This window comes from Pezoporus occidentalis, unplaced genomic scaffold, assembly GCF_034315485.1.
Source record: "Pezoporus occidentalis ecotype Australia unplaced genomic scaffold, CSIRO_AGI_Poc_V1 ctg138, whole genome shotgun sequence".
NCBI classification, from domain to species: Eukaryota; Metazoa; Chordata; class Aves; order Psittaciformes; family Psittacidae; genus Pezoporus; species Pezoporus occidentalis.
Genome location: NW_026913188.1, coordinates 903,937 through 925,118, shown reverse-complemented (window position 1 = coordinate 925,118; position 21,182 = coordinate 903,937). Strand labels below are relative to the sequence as shown.

Genomic DNA, 21,182 nt, shown 5'->3' with positions numbered 1-21,182 from the left:
CGCCCGTCTGGCCCCGTCCCCGGCGGGCGGCGCCGCGGGGTGACAGGCAGGTCTAGGCCACAGCCGAGTGCGCACGCGTCAGTTCCGGCGGGGAGCGCGGCGCGTGGGTAGGAAACGCCGCGGCGGCGGGGGAGCGGAAAATGGCGACGGCCTCGCAGCTCACGGACGAGGAGCTCTTCTCGGAGCTGAGGCGCTTCGGCTTCTCCCCAGGGCCGGTCACCGAGAGCACCCGGCCCGTGTACCTGAAGAAGCTAAAGAAGCTGCGCGAGGATGAGCGTGCTGGGGCCCGCAGCGGCGCCAACAAGACCCGGAACAGCAACAACAATAACACGGGGGCCGGAGCGGCGCCGGGTGGCGGTGGCGGCAGTGGCGCCGGGCGAGCGGGCGCGCGGCTGGCGGTGTCAGAGCACCCGTACCTCCCCGGGGCCGGCGCCGGGAGCGGCCGGAGCCGCGCAGCACCCCCTGCCGGGGGCGGCAAAGTGCTGCTGGGCTTCAGCTCGGACGAGTCGGATGTGGAAAGCAGTCCCCGGAGCCAGGCCGGCGCCGGCGGCGGCAGCAGGAGGGAGCGGGCTTCGCCCCTCTTCCGCGGCCTGAGGCCCGCCGCCCCCCACGGCGCCTGCGGCGTGAGTAACAGCTCCCTCTCGGAGGAGGCGGCTAGGCGGAAGCCCAGCTCCTGGTGGGGGGCAGCGGCCAGGAGGCCGCCGGCGGCTCAGGGTGTGAGGGAGCCGGGGGACGGCGAGGAAGGAGAGGAGGAAGGCGACGAAGAGGAGGAGGAGGAGAGCGAGAAGCAGCAGTGGAAGAACCGGACCGTGAACGGCAACCGGCTCCCCTCCTACGGCGGCAGCAGGGACAAGTACTCCGACTCGGAGGAGGAGGAGGAGGTGGCGGCGGGGGCGAGGAACAAGCAGCAGGTACCGAAGGAGGAGCCTGCAGTTCGTCGGCCCAGACGGAGCCTCAGCAAGTCTCCTGCTCCATTCATAACAAGCAAATGCGCTGCAGCCGGCGCTGGCGTGATGGAGACGGGCCAAGAAAGGGCTGGCGGAGGCTGTGGTGCTGGTGTAGTCGTAACGAATGACAGGGCGGCGGAGGCGGCTGCTGCCGGGAGTCTAGACAGGGGCAGAAAAGGGGAGGAGGCGGCGGCGGCGGGGGGAGGAGGAGGATGTGAAAATCTGGACTCTAGTCCTCCCAGCCCCAGATACCGCATTGGCCTATCTAAGAAATCCCCTACGGTATTGTTGCTTCCACCGCCGCTCACGGATGTGGACAGCAGTAAAATCACTGACCCTCCAGGCACCGTTAGGAAAGCGACCAATAATCACGTTCTCAGTGGTGCTGCTGGTAGCTATAATGTTGAATCCAGGATCTATTCAGCTACTAATAGCCTTCCCCCGGGGGGAACCGCCTCCTCCCTTAGACTCAACCACTCCAATCATACGGGTTCAAATCATACCTACCTGAAAAACGCTTACAAGAAGAATCTCTCAGAGCCCGAGGAGGAGCTTCTCCAACAGTTCAAAAGAGAGGAGGTATCCACCACTGGAGGCTTCAGTGCACATTACCTGTCCATGTTCCTCTTAACTGCTGCATGCTTGTTCTTTCTGATACTGGGATTCACATACCTGAGAATGAGAGGTTCTGGAGTAGCTGAGGATGTGGGAGCCAACAGTAAGTATTAGGTGAAGGTTAAGAGCAGTTTATTTCTGCAGCTGCATATGAAACTGTTAATTTGCATTTGCAGGCACCTCTCACAAGCAGTTCTGGGTTCCACCTTGGCATAATCTTTGTATGGAGAAAGAGAAGTTGTCCTTTATTAAGTATGTAACTTGCAAGCTGGTGTAATAAGCTTGTGCGACATAGGAGGATAAACTCAAATCGTGGCATTCCCTGCTGTAATAATCCGTTGCTACCTTGTTTTCTTGCATGTTTTCTTCACAAAGCAATTTTATGTGTCTTGTTAATAGAGGATAGATAAGGCTTTATGCTAATCTCACAGGAGTAATCACACACATTTATACCTGGGATTCCTGCAGGGTTAAGACATGACTCTGGTTGGTTGGTAATAAAGCAGGTTGTTTTCATTTATGGTACTAAGGCTTGAAAAGGATGCTCAAGTGAGATGATACTAGATACTACAGCAAATTTTGTGCAGTGAATGCTGGACCTGTTGTGTATTGTTGTCTAACAAGTCCTTTTTTCTAAATTTAGTTGAGAGTATCTTTATACATGAAATACTTTTGTGTTTTAGTTTGAATTTCAAAGCATTCTTTTTTTTTTAATCCTGAGTTACTTTGGAGCTCCTTTAATGTCTGAAAGTAACTTCTTGGAATGGATTTAGAAAACTACCATTTTCTGTTCACAGAATGTATGAAAATGGAAACGTACCACCTAAGGGTGGTGATTCATGCTAATTCCATTCTTGTCTGCTCTGAAATAGTGGAGATTCTAACATCAGAAAGAAAAATCACACCATTGCTGTCTTAATTTCTCATCAGGAGCAACAAAAAGTTATGCAGAAAGCTAGTTTGGGGATGTGAGAGCATTAGAAGGCCCTTGGGGACTTGCGTTTTTCTTCAGATGATTGAGGAAGGCATGTGGGGTGTATTGACGTGCATATATTTCTTTGTATAGAGAGTGGAGGATTTATGTACTTCTGTGTGGGTGTGTATACAGTGCCTTGTAAGGAGTGATCCCGCTGTTGGTTTGGAATCTGCTAGATGTTCTAGGGCAGAAATAGCCCTACAAGCCCTTTTGTCTTTCCCTTTTGAATGTTATTTATTACATTATGGTAGCAGAATAGTTCTTAATTCTGTTTGGCCCTCTTAGGAGGAGGGGGAGGATATGATTTAGTGTTTAGGGAGGACAGTAGCAGCAAGGACTTTAGCATTTGCAATGGTTTCATTTTTGAATAGAATATGCTATAAAGCGTATGGGATCACTGTGTCGAGTATGTTGCTGGAACTGATAAGTAGGGAAAATTGTTCTCTTCAGCCCTTTTGCTCATGTTAGGCTGCCCAGCCATTGGTCTGGTCAGTGTTGCTTGGTAGTTCAGTTAAGCCAGTTCTTGGTCTCTTCCTATTTGGTCTCTTTTCAGTTGAACTCTTGAAAGTGATTTTTCTGAAGAATTATATTGGCAGTGGCATTGACATTTCATCTGCCCTCCTTCCTCACAGACCCAGGCTTTGCAACATAACAAATTGAGAGTATGGCCCTTTGGAAGAAGCAAACAGTAGCTTTTGTGGCTGGGAAGGGAGCAGGCTGCTTCTTCTAAGTAATGTGGGAATAAGTAGGGAATTAGATTGCCCATATGCTCAGCACATGCTCACTAAAGTCGTGCTTCTCAAATGGGCATATGCAACAAAAATACAGTAGGTCTATAGAACAGGCAAGAATGGACAACAGGCCAGTAAAGACTGATGTCTACTGGGAAGGGGAAGAGCCTCGTCTTACATTAGATTCTTCTGTAAGCTTAAGCATCATCTGAGTTTGGCTCTTATGCTTGTGTGGGTGTATTGTTGGTTTTCCTTATAAAAGCAGAACTGATTCATCCATTTTTATATGAAAAAAAAACACACCACCAACAAAAAACTCAAGCAACCTTTCAGTTAAGTGATTGGATACTGAGGTTTTTCTGACATTTAGATGGCTGTAGGTAAGATTCTGTTGGCTGAGTGATTTGATTGTGTAAAACTCAGTTGTTTTCAACTTCAGACTGTATCATGAAAAGTTTTAGGATTCAGTAGAGTTGCACTGTGCCCATCCCCCTAATTATCACAGTTACCGTGAGAAAACAAATGGGGCAGTTTCTTGTCTGTTTGGGTGGCTTCTTTTAACTTTGCAGGGAATGATGCACAGCGAGCGTAATGTTGTGTGCCTGAATTGTTCATTACTGAAAATGAAATTCAAAGTGAAGTGATGTTATGCGTGTGACATTGAAAAATATTTATCACTAGGTACACCCAATATCAGCACTTACAGTATTTGTCAGGCTGTAATCTGAGAACAGAGGAGGTGCGTATAGTGGGGGAGGCTTAAAACTAGGTGTTGGGGTTGAATTTAGGCCAGGTAAAATAATACAGATGAGAAGTGGTAAGCAGAGAACTTCAGAAAAGGATTGTCAGTTGTATCATGCGTAATGTTCAAATGATTTCTTACTCAGAGCTCTGCAGTAGCTGTGTGCTTCATTTTTTTCTGCACATAATGCATAAAATGTCAAAACCCCCAACTCATAATTGGGCTAATTCTTCCATATGTAACCTACATGTGGCCACTTGAGGTGAAGTTTTTCATGACTTTAGCCGTCTAAAATGTAGATAAATATCTATGGGGCTTCTTCTAAAGCATCTTAAACTGTTGAAATTAAACTTCCTTTAAAGTTTATGTAAAGGACCAACTAATGTATAAGCGCATGCTTGCTATGTCTGTAAGTGGTGTATGTGAAAAGAGAGATCAGTATGGCATGGTGCTGGTAGCCTCATTAATGCAGCTCTTGATGTAAAGCATGTTTTGGTTGCACCTGCCTTCAAAATGCCATGGAATTGGAATTTTTTGCCAAGCTAGAGTAATATTTTTGTCAGGAAAATGATAGATTTGCATTTTGTCTGTTTTTATCTTCAAACTCACCTGAATAGCTGTGTATCTCTTCCAACTTTGGTTTTGCTTTGTGATTTGTGATCTTACTCTGAGCATCTCAAGTGGCTACTCTTGGGAGTTAGTTCTAAAGTTATTTTTCATGGAAAGTAGATGATGATATCAGATCAGTAGATGTTTTCAGGTCTGGTTTATTTTCTGAAAGACGAGGGCACTCACACAGGTGCTGTTTAAGCTTATAATCTAAGATAGGTTGCATTTAAGTTACTCCCACTCTTTCTGCTCTGGTACTTTGTTTGGGCAGTACTTGATGTGGCAAAAAAAAAACCCAACAACAAAAAAAGTAATCTTGAAAGTTTTAGGTAGGTCTTGCTTAAAATCTTGTGTTCTTATTAGGAAAGGCTTTTGAAAGTGGCATCTCTTGCTAGTAATTTTGGTCTTTCTGTGATGCTTGTTACAAAACAACTGCTAGGAGGATAATCCTTATTTGCTGCAACTTGTGTTTTTGAAATGTTAATTCAGGGAGACTTAGCAGTTGCCTATGTTTCAAGTGGAAGCTTATGCAAATCACAGTTGTAAGAGTTTAATTCTATTCCATTGATGTTCCTTTGTTCTCGACTTCTAAATCTTTCAGGTGTTAAGACTTCTGTGGAATTTCATGCAGGGAATTTCATTGTTAAGAGGTTAGACTTGGTGTATAAAAGACAAGATGATGACTGCTAGGCTCACAGGCCTGCAAATTACTACTGCAGTGCTGTGGTATTTCACAGATAACTGTTACAAATCTACTTGCTTTCTAAGATCACCTTTTGAGAGGAGTCTGTCTTGTTGACAGTGTTGGTTTTGATGGAAGAAAACTAATTTTGGATAAGAAATTTTTATATTAGAAAGACAGTAAAGAGAGGAAGCAAAACTAAAAGATTCGGAGAGTTCCTGTGTTATGTGTCCATTAATGTTGCTTTGTGCTTTGCAAGAGACTTGTATTAGATGATATAACAACTTCTACTAACATATTAGCATATAACTCTGTTTCTGCATATTGCTTTAAACTCTAGTTAGCAAGCATTTCTTTTCTAGGTGATACAAAAGGAAATACCAACTTGTATCTTAAAGGCTTATCTCTCTTGTAGCTGATCTGGCTTCTATGGTTTGGTGAGTTTTGGATCAAGATCAGCACAGTAAGTCAAAAAACCCTCTAGGCTGCCTTTGTAAGATAAAGCCAGGCAGAATAATTAAATTTCCTTAGGATTCTTGAAACTTTTAAATTCTAGTTTTCCTTTTGGTCTTAAAAATGGGGAAGGCATTTGGCCAAGACTGGTACCCAGGAAAGCCCATATACGCCTTATATAATGCGAAATAGTTCATCATAGTTGACAACTTCAGGACCTTCCTAAAGGATAATAAACAGTCTCTTTACCTTTGCAGCAGTTCTGTAGTATAAAGTATAAATGGAAAAATTGCTTGTCAGTATTTGAAACAAAAATGATGCGACTTAAGAATTCCTGCTTTTAAGGCTGTAGCGGTATTTAATACTTCATTCAGAATATTTAGAACTAACTTATTTGGTATTCATACCTTAAATGCGCTGCTGTTTGCATTCAAACACAAAACTGTCCTTCTGCCATGACTTCAGGTATTTTTACAATGAATTTTTTTTTTCAACATTACTGTTGTAGGCTGTGCTTTTTTGTGAAGTTATGGGAAATTGCAGCGGCAATTACTTTTCCGGGGAGCCAGGGATGCAGAAGAGCTCTGGCAGGGTCTGTTTTCACTGGGTATCAAATGCTAATCAAAAGTTTGCACTACATTCTGCAGTGCCACAGTAGTTTTCTCTAAAGAAAATTTGGTTTCTGATGTGAGAAAACTAAGGGTGATCTTGGATCAGCAAGCAAGTCTGGTTGCAACTTTTCCATGTTTGTAAAGAATTGCAGACTAGAAGGGAGTGGGAAAGTAAAAAGCAAACTTGTGTCTTTTCTGTTAAGAACCTCTGCCAACTAATGATGTTCTTCACATGCAGTGGAGGTTTCTTTCTGCTTAGGATGGGTGTATACAGCGATAATGGATGCGGTAGAAGTATTTGAAGGAAGGGCCCATGATACCCAAGGACTTCTGTCTAGCATTGTAGCGGTCTGAATTTGTACTGTTTCATATTCTTGAAGTATCCCAGTATGAAAGGAGAATCAGGCCTGCAGTCTTTCTATTTCTGGGAACCAATTGTGTTTCTAAAAAATCATGTGCATTTAACTCCTGTTGACATACGAGAGTATAAGGTTGCAAAACTGGCTTGATTGCTTACCCAGCTAAGTTGGCAGGAGTGCTAGTCATACCAAACTGGTCCCTGTCATCCTTCTAGACTTGTGCTTCAGAAGTAGTGTGAACATGTGAACAGGCCAGAGCTGCTGTTTGAGAAAGTTGGTCACTTGACAAAAAAGCTTAAGCAAGTAAATTAAGCAAATACATCAGGTTTTGTTGAAAGTGCTGTTCCAGTGCTGGGGAGAAGTAGAGTCCACTGTAATCATGAGGCATATAGTCTTTACACCTTTAAAGTTCTTGTGTATTCTCTGGTAAAATTAGTTGCCTGTTTTGATTTGTGGTAGGTTGAGAGGAGCAAGTTGGTTGGTTAAGGTATATTAAGAAAAAGTGGTTTGTTCAGGGGACTCAAATGTTTGCCAGGAAATTCAGTAGTAGTGTCTTTGTCCTTACTCTTCCCTTCCTGGCTCCTACTGTTGCTGCTTGTAGGTCTAGACTTGTGGGAGACGGTGGCAACATCTTTGCTGTGATTATAATAATGAGGACATGGTGTAACTGCCACTAATGAAAGTAACCTTGATGTTATCTATCCACTGAGGAATTCTTATTTAGGAAGACTTGGAAAAGAGGCAGTGTTACTGATAGGAAGAAGGATACCGATGGATGCAAGGATGAATTGAAGAACCGCTGCACAACTTAGAGCTGATCTCATATAGGTTCCTTCAGTGTAGGTTTGTCTGCTGTTGAGGCTCACTGTGCTGTACTTCCCACAATGCTATTTAGTGCTGCTTCTGTTCTGCTGTGTGTTTACAGTCTGTTGTGGAGGGTGAGAGGGTATGGAGCAAGTGAGTGTGGGGGCATGCTAACTGTGAAACAGGCAAACATAGTGTGCCCGTTGGGCCTAGTTTGTTGGAGATGTGCTGCTATGTTTGGTGTTTTACAGAAATTAATTCTTTTTGCAGAGGGAAGGATCAAATTTTCTGCTTCCTGTCATGTTATAACACATGTATCTTGAATAAAGCTGCCGTTTTAGAGTCTTAAATACCTTTAGCTGCTTTAAATATACTATCGAGTGACAGAGTGAATTGTTATAGAAGGCAGGAGGGGGAGGAGAAGAGGTGTAGGGGCTTAAAAAGGGAGGTCTAGCATTGAATTAAATGGTATTGAAATTTAGGTAGTCTAGCAGATCACCGAATTCTTGTGGTGCTGTGTTCGATAAGAAATAGGTCTGTTCATAAAATGAACAATTGTAGGCCAATTCATAGGCCAGTTTTCCTCTTAAAGAAGGCTGTTTAACAATTAGAAGATAGCTTGTTAGAAAAAAAAATACGGTTTTTGTGCTTACATATAAACATACGGGGTTTATGTACACATCCCCTTAACTTTTTCTTTATTGAAAAAGAAACTTTTATACTTGGACTCACAGTATCTTGGGTAACTGCAGCATCAGCCTGTCCTTGCTAGGCAGTCGACTGAACAACACTATCACCAGAGGACTGCTGGGGTGAGTTGGATAAATGTACAGTTATTCCAGACTAGGTTTTAAGGCCACATCTAGATCTTAATTTTCCTTTTCTCCACACAAAAGTGTTTCTTTGAAGGTCAGTTAAATTTCTGAATTGCTTATTGAAGAAGCCTCGGGATGTGTGTGGGGTTCATAACTGCTTTTGTTTGCTTTTGGATGTTTTCAGTAGGCTGTGTACCGGAGCCACTCACCTCAACCATCTGTCCCCTCAATACTTAGAATCTCATTATGCAGTTCTACAATAAAACATTCCACAGTAACCTCATTCAGTAATACCCAATGTCTGTTCAGTATCAAGCTGCACAACATGAGCCCCTTGTGTCCAGCACTCCCTTATCTCACAGCACAACTTCACCAAATAAATCTTTAACTGAGTGTGTAGATATTGTAGGTCATGGAGAACAGAAGTTTAGTTAGAACTAATGTGAAAGCAGTCAATAGATATTGAGCAATGGAGCATTTACTTTGAATGAGAGGCTTCAGACATCAAAAGGTGTGATTGTTTTGTTAGTGTTGTCTGGAACAGCTCTTGGTTGTGGTGTGTGGTGTGCTTTTTCTTGGGTGGATTTTGTTGTTGGTTGTGGTGTGGTTTTTGTTTTTAAATTCCCAAAGGCATTTCCTGGGAAATGGTGAAACACTCGTCATGAAATTTTCTGTTAATCTTAGGCATTTGACCTATATTTAAGAGTTTATCGGGCTGTTTGTTCTTTTTCAGGTGTCATGCTTCAGAAACCCAAAAAGCCAGTTCTGTTGAGTGACACACTGGGCAGTGCATGTGTGACAAACCCCTGAGAGGCCTCTCTTAGGCTGTGGAAATTGAGTCAAACTGAATTATTGGGGAAAGGCCAGTCTGGCAGTCTTGCTTGTGCTGTTTCTCATTCTTGCAAATTCCTTGGAAATGGTTTACTGTTACTTCATAAGTAAGAGAAAATGATACATGAAATCCTTGGTGAGATTTTAAAAGGAGAGTATGATGTCAGGTTCATCCTAGTCTGTTCTAGTTCTTTATTGGTTTACACCTGATATATGATCCAAGAAAGCTACTGGAGGGGAGAGACATAGTGTATTATAAGGAAAAAGCTGAAAAGCCATGCTTCTCTCCTTCCCACTTCTTCCCCAGTCAAAGGAAGTTGGTGCTGTCCTGGGGAGACTTTGCCTAGCTGAGAAAATGAGGTTAGAAATGCAGATTTCCTTTTGGAAATGGAAATAGTCTCACTGCTTATTTCTGGGTTTTGTTTCTCTTATCTATAAGCATGTGCAGTACTGCTTACACAAAATCAGCTTTGGATAGAGGTGTTCCTAAATCACTGTTCCCACAGTGGAGGTAATTTGAGCTGCACCTAAAGGACATTAATGTTTGGGTACTCTATACTTTGTATATAATAGCAAACACATGTTCATTTTGATAAAAACTCAAAATAAGAAAAAGTAGTGGTGGGAGTATCTGAAAGCCATACTGTCGTACTGTCTGTACGGTGTCCTTTGAGCTAGTAGCTTTTAATTTCTTATTGAAAACCAGAAATTCCAGCCTGTTACATATTCCTGAGAGCCCGTTTGTTCAGAATGGGCAGGTGTATATGGACCGTCTGACTGGGTGATCCCAGGTTTATTATATCCAGTGTAAAGTTCTTTGCCATTCAGGAGATGGAAATGCACTGAGTTTCTTGTGCAGACTTTGCCATGAGACTACTAGCTATATGGCCAGCTATGCTTCCTTAAGCATGAGATAAATGGTTTGAGGAGAGTTAAGGTCTTGTTTTGTCAACTTTGTTTTATAGTATAAGCACCTAGTTTTGTAGTATGTAAGTCATAGTAGCAGTTCTTACTGCTACATAGTAGATACAGTTCTTGCGTATCTACATATAGCTAATGGCATGTTAAGGTTTTATTGTCCCCAGTGTCTATCAGTAAGAGAAACTTTTTCTTCCTTTCCATCTTCTTTTTTGTATTTTTTTTTGCTGTTTCTGTATGGCATATGAGTTTCTTGCCAAGATAGGTTCTTTTTCCTCTTTAGATCCACCTAGTTTAAGACAAGTGCACACAGTACTGGTAGAAGATTAATCCATTTAATCCATGAGTTGATATAACCTGTTAACTAATAAATGTAACCTGTTTTAATTAATAAACTATTACAATAACAATACTGGAAGTCTTAGTTGAAACAGACTCTTCAGCTGAGAATAGGAGCCAATGGCAAGGCATAAGGGTAGTGGTGATGTATGGCTGTGTGGTAGTCCAGTTGTTGCCTTCAGATAATAACTTTTATTTGAACCAGCCGGTTTATGTTATTGCAAGAAATGCAGCTGGTATGATGGACAGCCTGAAGAGTTAGTCAGCTCTTTGGAGTCTTAGTCCAGCTGAGTAAAAGTAGAAGTTACTGAATACTGCATACTTTTACCAATTTCCAGTCAAGGGGTGGTATGTCTTAAATTAGTGCTGAGCTTATCTGGGTTTTCAGCTCTGCCTGCCTCTGCTGTACACAGTGGGCTGGTTTTCGTCTTCTGTTTAAATAATACAAAATCACAGAATGATTTGTAGAAGACCTTAAAAGATCACCTAGTTCCAGCCCCCTGCCACGAGCAGGTTCACCTTCCACCAGACCAGGTATCCCAAAGCCCTGTCCAACTTGGACTTTTGAACACTGCCAGGGATGGGGCAGTTACAACTTCCCTGGGCAACCTGTTCTGGAACTTCACCATTCTCACAGTATATGGATGCTTCTGGTAAGCCATTTACTGCTTCCTCTGTGAAAGCTCATCTTTACCATGACAAGGGACCTGCCAGTGCAGGAGCTACTTCTGTATCTCCTGCACAGAGTAAGCTGAGTAAGCTCTTTTTTCTTTTCCTCCCAAGGATACCCAAGGGCTCCTATTTGCTGAGTTTTACTGCCATTTCAGGCTTTGTACAGATCACTGTTCTGCAGTTCTGCTGCCCTTAGTGCAGCAAGCAGTGATAGACCAGTGTCTGCTGAATGGTTAAAAAGGGCAGAGGCACAGCAGAACCCCAATGTTAAATATGAAAAATCCCCGTGTGATCTTTATTTTGACTTTGTTAATGCCTATGCTCTCATGATTTAGGGTCTCTTAAGAGTTCTGTCAGTGCTCTCCATTAGAATGTTATCTTTGGATGCTGTAAACTGTTCATACTATTATAGTACGTTACTAATACTTTGATGTCTGTCTGAAATAAGAGGTTGCAACTGGGTGTTTTTACCTTGGAAGCTGTTCAAGACTGGAATCCTTCCTGCTTGTACTAGATCAGAGGACTGTTTCTATCCACACTGGGCCCCTTGTCAGAGTGACAGATTTAATATTTACTTGGAGATTCCCATTGAATCTTAAACCTTATGTGTTTTAATAACATTTGCTTTATGAGTTAGCTTTCCTTCTCAAACTTTAGAGTTTGAGGAGAGCAGTCCGCTTCCTAATTTAACATTGAACTGCTTGGGTTGCCATGTTTTCAAGGGGTTGTGTGGGTTATTTGTGGGGGTGGTGGTTTTCTGTTGGGTTTTGTTTGTTGATGGTTTTTGTTTTATTTTGGGTTTTGTTGTTGTTGTTTGTTGGGGTTTTTTTGGGGGGTTTGTTTTTTTTTTGGGGGGGGGGGGAGGGGGGTTTGGAGAGCCGTGTTCCCCCATTTCATAGAATCACAGAATGGTTTGGGTTGGAAAGGACCTTAAAGATCATCCAGTTCCAAACCCCCTGCTATGGGCAGGGACACCTTCTACTAGACCAGGTTGCTCAACGGCCCATCCAAGTTGGCCTTGAACACTTCCAAGGATGAGGCAGCCACAGCTTCTCTGGGCAGCCTGTGGCAGTGTCTCTTCATCCTCACAGGGAGGACCCCTTTTCCTAATACCTAATCTAAATCTCCCCTCTCTGTTTAAAGCCATTCCCCCTTGTCCTGTTACTTCATGCCCTTGTAAGAAGTCCCTCTCCAGATTTCTTGTGGGCCCCCTTTAGGTACTGTAGGGCTGCTCTAAGGTCTGCCTGGAGCCTTCTATTCTCCAGGCTGAACAGACCCAACTCTCTCAGCCTGTGTTCATAGGAGAGGTACTCCAGCTGTGTGATCAGCTTTGTGGCCCTCCTCTGGACTCCCTCTGAGAGGTCCATATCCTGCTTGTGTTAGAGGCCCCAGAGCTGAATGCAGGACTGCAGTTGGGGTCTCATGAGAGCAGAGTAGAGGGGCAGGATCACCTCCCTCAGCCTGCTGGTCACGCTTCTTTTGATGTAGCCCAGGATATGGTTGGCTTTATGGGCTGCGAGGGCACCTTGCTGGATCATCTTGAGCTTCTCATCAACCAACACCCCCAAGTCCTCTTCCTTAGGGCTGCTCTCAGTCCAGTCTCCACCCAGCCTATATTTATGCTTTGTTTATTAAAGTCATGTGTGTTTTTTGACCTTATAAAGTATAAGGAGCTAAAATATTTGGAAGGGAGCATAGAAGGAGGGAAAGAGCTATTACAGAAGCCTATTCTGTTTCTCTTGCAAGTGACTGTATTCTCTACTCCCTGAAAAGTGCTGCTAGGTATCTGAAATCTAACTTTTCTCCTGGTCATATTTTGCAACTGCTGATAAAAGCAGTCTTAGTCTGTTTTTTTTTTCTTTCTTTTTTTTTCTGCATATAAACATTAGCCTGTAATGGAGACTGTGTGTGCAAGGAATGTAGTACAACCTGATTTTTACAATACGTGAGAAATGCACTTCTGAGCCATTTTTCCTAATATAACACAGACAGCTGTTTCTTCATGGAAGTATAGTATGTTTTGTAATATAACGTAAAAGTGTGTGTGCAAATTCTGTTGCTATAAAACATTTTCTTACACTGGTAGAAATTAAAGTGGAGAATAGGATACTTAGTTGTAAAACTTATTTCAGCTTTCCACAGATCATGAAAAATGATAGTGTAAGTTATCTAGTAGCTTAATGTGCTCTTGTACTGAGTATGCTTCACTGAGATTAATGTAGGCATACAGAGGAGATAGTAATTCCACCTGCTACACCCACCAAGGAGCTGATCTTCACCCCAGGTTCTATCTGGAGTGTTCGGTGACTGTCACTTACTACTTCTGATGGCACCCCATGCCCAAGTCAGGCATATGAAACACTGCCTGAATCCTTTCTGCCCAAGTTTCATATCTGTCTGTGGAACTGGGAAATTAAAATGCAGTATTATTTGCTTGCTGATAGTGGTGTTCTGAAGCTTGTTCTGTTCCTTCTGCATTCGTTCTTGTTTGTTCGTTTCTTCATCTGCTGCATACAGTTCCTTCCAAAGGGGCTACATTCACAGGGTCTTTTAGTAGAGAAAATACACTTCCATGCTTTTTTTTTCATACATGTGGGCAGGTTGCGCATTCTTCCTTTTGAAACAAGCCATATCTGTACCATAGCTCTATAGATTGTGCTTGTTTTCTTTTGTTCTGTTTTTTAATCCCCAAGTCTTTGTGATTGATGGTGATACTTACAAAACAGGAGACCAGACAAAAGGAAAGGCAGTCTGCTTGTTAATATTTGTAGGTGTTTGTCTGATGTATCAGCTCTGAAATGGATTCTTTAGCCTGCAGCAGTATTCATGGAGCAATAATATAGTAAAATGTCCTCAAAAGTCAGCTCTCTCTTGGCAACTGTTCCAGTTCTGGATTTATTTTATAAGGCCTTTTGCTTAAAAAAAGGTGATGTTCTTAAGAACTGACTTACAGCCAACTATTCTGTTTCAGTTTTGCAGTACTGGGTATCTACAGGTACTGCTACACAGATTAAAATATTTTTCCATAATCTTTAAGCACAAAAGTTACAATTTCTATGTTTTCAGTCATTCAATACAATCACTAGAACAAAACTAGTATTTTTAATCCAGTGAAATTTAATAATCTGATGAGAAGCTCTCCTGAAAATGGGTTTCTCTTCTTAAATATGGACCAAATTGACATGACTCTTCAGAGCATTTTTGAACATTCAGGTCTATTCTAACCCGTATTTAAATAGGCAGGAGTAGATTTGAGCATTTCTAGAAAGGGTGATGCAGCTACAGTCTGGAGAGGGATTTTTTTAAGAAGCAGTGGACAACTCCAGAGACAAGTTCTGGTGTTTCCCACCCTTTTACCTAAGATAATGAAGTCTACTTCACCCCATGAAAAGCACAAAGATGTTGTTGGGTATGTAGAGAGAAAGAGTAGCAAAGGCACAGGTGGAACTAAATCTGGCCACTGCCATAAAAGATAATGACAAGTACTTTTGCATATATGTTAGCAATAAAAAGAGGGCCGAAGAGAACCTCCATCCTCTGGTGGATACTAGGGGAAATGTAGTCACTGAGGATGAGGAAAAGGCTGAAACACTTAATGCTGCCTTTGCCTCAGTCTTTAATACTCACACCAGCCATCCTCAGGGTACTCAGTACCCCGAGTTGGATGGCAGATGGGGAGCTGATTGAAGTCCCCATAATTCAGGAAGAAATGGTTAGCGACCTCCTGCTCCAGTCTAGATGTACACAAGTCTATGGGGCAGACTGGTTACACCCAAGAGTGCTGAAAGAGCTGACAGAGGAGCTTGCTAAGCCACTCTCCATCATCTGTCAGCAGCCCTGGTTTAGTAGGCAGGTCGCAGAGGACTGGAGCATGGCCAGTGTGATGTCCCTGTACAAAAAGGGCAGGAAAGAAGACTTCCGGTAGCCTCTAGGAAGCTACAGGCCTGTCAGCCTGACCTCTGTGCCGGGGGTGGTGATTGATGGCTGCTGAATATGAGCCAGCTTGTGCCCAGGCAGCTAAGAAGGCCAATGGCATCCTGGCCTGTATCAGCAAGAGTGCGGCCAGCAGGGCCAGGGACAGTGATCATCCCCCTGTACTGGGCACTGGTGAGGCTGCACCTCAAATACTGTGTTCAGTTCTGGGCCCCTCACTGCAAGAGGGACATTAAGGTGCTGGAGCTGGGTGCAGAGAAGAGCAACAAAGCTGGTGAAGGCTCTGGGCATAAGTCTTAGGAGGAATGGCTGAGGGACCTGGGGTAGTTTAGTCTGGAGAAGAGAAAGCTCAGGGAAGGCCTTATCGTGCTCTACAATTACCTGAAAGGAAGTTGTAGTGAGGTGGGGCTGGTCTCTTCCCCCACAGTAGCAAGTGATAGGACAAAAGGTGATAACCTCAAAGCTGCACCAGTGGAGCTTTAATTTGAATGTTAGGAAAAGTTTATTCACAGAGAAGGTGGTCAGGTATTGGAACAAGCTGTCCGGAGAGCTGGTGGAATCACCATCCCTGGAAGTGTTCAAAAACTCAGTGGTATGGTTTAGCGGTGGCCTTGGCAGTCCTGGGATAATGGTTGGACTTCATGAATTTAATGGTCTTTTCCAGCCTAGCTGATTCGGTGATTCTGTACTACTTTCAAGACTATTAGAAAATGTCTGAAATGTCCATCACAAATATGATAGTTCTAATACTTTTAGAGGAGGGTTTTGTAAAGAAAGAAAAAAAGTGATGACATAGCTTGGTTATAGCATCAACCCTTACCACCTATTCAAAACCAGAATGATTTCAAATTACATTGGGGGAAATATCGATAAAAGTGCTCTAAGCTGAGGCAGTTGAAAAACTGACTTGATGTTAAGGAGAGCTTCAGCTGTTTTTAGATTTCTTTAATCCTTGTGGCAGATGGTGCTTCTGTTCGGAATTGCCAAGGACTATTCAAACTATAATGGTGTCCCAATTTAGAAATATAAAAACTTTTTCTGAAGCACACAGAGATGATCTGTAGTGAAGGAATTGCTCAGCTTGACATATAACTTTGTGTCTTAATACCAAAGCACAGAGATCTAGCCTACTGATTCAGAGTGGTTTTTACCTGAATTAGTGCAATCTGGAGATGAAGGTCATGCAAAACTGCTTATTTGTCTCGAGTGCTGAGTAATTGCAGAGAGGAAAATAGAGGCAGGATTATTTTAAGCAGTTTGAAAGATGGCGCTCTGGAATGATGTATTTCCTGTAATAACTTGTTTGTGTGTTGTTTTCCTGACATTTTAAGGTTTAGGAGCTTTAAGAGACTTGGGTTAGAATTGTCCTTGACACATTCACATTGTGTCACTGTGTGGAATTGATACTTGCCCCCAAACTTACCAGCAAAAAGTTACAATCCAAGTACTTTTCAACATCAACTAATTGATCTGTGAAAGTGAGAACTTGTTTCCAAAAGGCCCAGCTAAAGGCCTATTCCAGATAGTAGTGTTTCCAGTATTGTTGCTTCCTCATTATCCAGCTGATATTTGAATTTGTGCGTTTGGGGTTTTCTTTATGAAGGAAAAGTTCTAATGGAAAACATTGTTATCCACTTACTGAACACACCTTTACAGGACAAATTTTGGAGAAACTACTGCTGTAGTTTGGGATTAGTTTGCTTGTGACATGGTGGGTGGGGAGAAAAGTACTTTTCTGTTTGCAGAGAGGAGTGTTCTTGCATCTGCAGAAGTTGCTAGCTTGGAAGTGTGTGTTCCAGTTTTTGGATTCTTGTGTGGATCGTATTTGGCACTTTTGGTATCATCACATAAGAAATTCTGTGCTTGTAGGTTAATTGGGATCATTCTTATTCCTGCAGCTGTGGCTTTACAGCTCCTTAAAGTTGCACTAGAAAGTTGCTTTTTTTCTTTACAGTATCAAATTATCTGTACCTTCAGAAATGGATGATGGCATTACAGTTATTCTGTTAAAAATGCTAGCTTAGTATTCAGTAGTGGTCAAAAAGGGAACATAATGGTAGGATTTTCTGATTTTTAGGAAGGGATTTGAGAATAAAGCATATTTGAGAGGATATGTTTGAGAATATCAGTATTGTACTAATAATCCATGGTGCTCCTTTATTTTGAATACTGTCGAACTCTGTTCCCCAACCTTGGAAAAGATGTAGCAGAGCTGCAGAAAGGTTCCAAGAGTAGTAGATGAAAAGCATAGCATGGCTTTTGTAGTGAGGAGGAATAGGGCTCTTGAGTGTGGAAGAGTGAAGACCAGGGAAAGATTGGGGAAAGGAGTAAAGTCACGAGTGTTACAAAGAAGGTGAACAGGGTCTGATTACTCACTGTCTCCTCTAATGCAAGAAGGTGTTTCTGAAGTTAACAAGTGGCAAGTTCAGAGTAAGCAGAGAAACAGGTTTTTCACACGTGCATATTTAAGTTGTGGAACATTTTGTGACAGCATTGCTGAAGCTAAAACCTTTCTTGGAGTTAATGTGGGACTAGACATATTGGTAAGGAAAAATACCTTGGAGTTGATGCGTTGGAAAAGAAGCAAAAAAGCTAGTTGCTTCTTTCTGTCTCGGGAACCTTCCAAGGTGCACCTTTTTTCTTAAGACTGGAAGAATATTCTGCTGAAGTACCAGCATATACTTTATATTCTTATCCTTTGACACTCATATTTTTGTCACTGTTCTGTTGATTTCCTCCAGTTAGGGACAGGTGTTTTTATAATGAGTAAAGCTTCTTGCTGCTGCTGAAGGCATGATTTTGGTCTAGTTGAATCCTTGGTTTGTCCTCGTGTGACTTCATTTTTTATACTCTCTTTTGAAGTGTGTTGACTACTGAAACTACAAGAACAGTAACATTGTTTAGGGCAAGGTTCCAGAGCATCTAGGTGATAGCTGTAGTCAAAGGATAGCTACTTTTTGGCATTGTAATTTGGTGACCAGTAGGTAACAGAATCCTTTATTTTGGTACCATGTTAGTAATATGGTTCTAGGTTATGTCCTAATCAAAGGTAGTTTTATTTGTGCATGTTTTCTTTCTAGGTATGACTGCTTGTGTAGCAATGTCAGTCTTTAGAACTTGTGCCATTAAGACTATGAAAGCTGACTTGTGTGTTCATGAATGTCTGCAATTAGGCATCAACTTCATGTCTGTTAAACTATGCTTTGAAGAAGAGGAGAAATCCCAGTTTATGCTCCCTGTTTTTCTTGCTGAATAAAACTAAATCCTTGTAAATACTGTTTCTGTCTGCAGTTGTTACTAATGTCTTAGGGAGAAAAACGTGGGGTGGTGGTGATGAGTGGTTTTATTGTTATTTTAAAGATGAAAGCTTTGGTATCCTAGCAAAAATTAACCTTATATATCGACACTGACTGCATTTGTATTCCTAAAATTGAGCATCTCTGTGAGATGGCTTGGTATGTGCATTTGCATTGACAGCTTTGGCTGGAATGCTTTGGAGCTGTGCTGTGACCCTTAGCTTTGTAATGGTGACTTTCTGTTATTTGAGACTGCCCAGTTCTGCCATCTCAAGGAGTTCTAGTAGTCTGTAAATCGTCATATAAAGCTTGTCCCAACAGTAATACGTGTAAATTAGTTACTTCTAAGGGTCATTAGTAGTCTTTTCAGTTAACTAGAACAGTATTTGTATGCTGCTTTGATTTCTCTTGCAGACTTTTTGGTAATCTTATTGTCTTGCTCCTGACTAGCTAGCATTTAAGTAAGATCACTCCTTAAAAATGGAATTTAAATAACATATCCCTTCCTGTTCTGAAATCAAGTTTCATATGAAGATGATGTCCTTTAGTGTGTTTGCTTCTTGTTTCCTTCTGTGTCTGCCCAAAGAATCCTCTTATTACACGTTGCCAGGATTAAAACTTTTTCCAGTATATCAAACTTTCAAGCAGAATGTTCAGCTCTTGCAGTGTTTTGAGGGAGTTGGTATGGTTCCCTTTGTCAAGTTTTTGAGGGTTTTCTTTCATGAAAATACTGCTTTTATATATATATATATATATATATATATTCTGCAGCTAGTATTCATTCAAGGTAAAGCTGCCATGCTTCTCTCCATATTGCTGCTTTTTGGGAGTTCTAATGGATTTGAGATTGCCATGTCCAGGTAGTTTGTTGCATTCCTCCTTTTTTTGAGGGCAGTGGATGTTAGTTGGTTGGCTAACCTGGAGAGAAGACTCCCTGGGACAACAGTCAGGAGATTCCTGGTTTTTAAAAATCATCTCTGTAGTTTTTAGCTTTGTAGTATAAGTAGATGAGTGTTTTTCTTTGCTCATAAAAACGTAAGCTTGTTAAGTAGACTGCTTTCAAGGCTGGTAATTGCTGCTGTATGGTGAAGGTCTTGAACCCTCTTTGAGGAGGAGCCTTGGAAGTGTATGTTCACATCAGGACCTCTTCTATTAGTAAGTAGTTAGTAAATTAATGCTTAGCTTGGTAGAACGATAAATTGTTACTTTTAAAACTAAACCTATATATCTTAAGAACTGTCAACAAACCTTTTGAATCAATGTTAATATATTGAAATACCTTAAAATGCTGGAGTCGGTGAAAACCTTACATCTGTGGCTGGAGAATGTGGGAGGATTTGGGGAGAGCTTAGATCCTGGAAAAAAAGAAAGAGGGTGGATTCAGAAGAGAGGAATTACTGAAGTAGTTAAGGAGTGGCCTTATTAACTCAAGTTAATCAAGGTTATGTGGTAAACAGGTGCAGATTGATTAATAGTTCTTAATTGCATATATGTAGCTGATAAATTGCTGCAGTTGAATTTACCATACTTGCCTCTTAAGACATCAGGCATCCTAAACTAATGTTAAGATCTTATAAAAATATATCTTGCAGGTTAACTTGCCATAAAATCACTAACTTCAGAGGGATTTAATGGAAATACTATGGTGCGAGTTAAAGTAATGAATTACAAGGGTAGTTAATTTTTTGTGTTAGATAATTTTGGAGGATGGTGCTGAGAAAGTCCGAGCATAACAATGTCATTGCATTCACTTAATTCCTGTACTGACCTAGCATGTATAGAGCTGCAGCTGACAGTTTGTGGTTTGCATCTTTACAGGCATTGATGCATGCAGGCATTTTTGTTTGTTCCATGGCTTTCATCAGTGCTAAAATAGGTGTTTGTCAGTTGTACTAAAATCTGCACAGTGTTCTGACTCATGTCCCTCCCTTGCAGGCCCACTCCAATCTAAAACCATATAATCAAGATTTCATATATGCTGAATAAGACTGACCTTGGGAAGAGCCCATAATTACATAATTATCCTGTCTGGATAACTAGGGATCAAACTGGGAGGTTGGCAGTCATCTAGATCCTTGGCTGTGTTTCTCTAATCCTATTTTAGGCTATTTAGATTAAAAGTTTAGTGTGCTGGGAATGTTCTGTTGAGTTAATGAATTAAATAAACAGAAGATTTGTAAGGCTGGTATCTTGATAATCTAGTAGCGAGTGTCTGAGAATTTGCATTTATAAAATGAAATCATGAAGCAGTGGAGGGCTTTGTTTCCAAGAGTGCTTGAACATCATCTGCTTCTAGCAGTTTTAATTAATCTGATATTTGAATCAAGTATTCTGATGTTTCTGAAAACCACTCAGTTTTGATTTTTGTATGTTTTTTGTATGTTTTCAACATAAATATGATGGCACTTATAACCCAGATCTTTAATTTTGTGTCAGGTTTCTCAGGATACTTTTTTATTTTTGTGTGTGGTGAACTGTGGTCAGTAGAAGCTTCATTTTCTGTTTGATTAGCACATAGCACTGCTCATCCATAAGGTCAAACTGTGGTGAAACAAGAGTTTGTGGTTTAGAAAGGCAAGGCAATATGCTGGGGCTCCCAGCACAACAGGGATGTGGACTTGCTTGAGTCCACAGGACCCCACAAAGATGATCAGAGAGCTGGAGCACCTCTTCTATTAAAGGTAGGCTAAGAGAGTTGGGCTTCTTCCACCTGGAGAAGAGAAGGCTCAGGGGAGACTGTACAGGAGCCTTCTAGTCCCGGAAGGCGCCTACAAGAAATCTGGAGAGGGACTTTTTACAAGGGCTTGTAGCGACAGGGCAGGAGGGAATGGCTTTAAACTGAAAGAGGG

The 21,182-nt window shown here is 41.8% G+C and overlaps 1 protein-coding gene across 3 annotated transcripts in view; it reads left to right on the top strand.

Annotated features, from left to right (window-relative positions):
- Positions 1 to 25: 25 nt before the first annotated feature.
- LEMD3 (LEM domain containing 3) overlaps positions 26 to 21,182 on the top strand; it is a 51,833-nt gene continuing 30,676 nt past the window's right edge. For 2 of the 3 annotated variants that reach the window (XR_009962973.1, XM_062609432.1), the window contains exon 1: positions 26 to 1,665. Coding sequence is in view for 2 of the 3 variants with exons in the window: in XM_062609432.1 (XP_062465416.1) it covers positions 141 to 1,665 (1,525 nt within the window). In the remaining variant the exon portion in view is untranslated. The remainder of the gene's footprint in view (positions 1,666 to 21,182) is intronic. The other variant, XM_062609431.1, reaches the window with a different exon arrangement.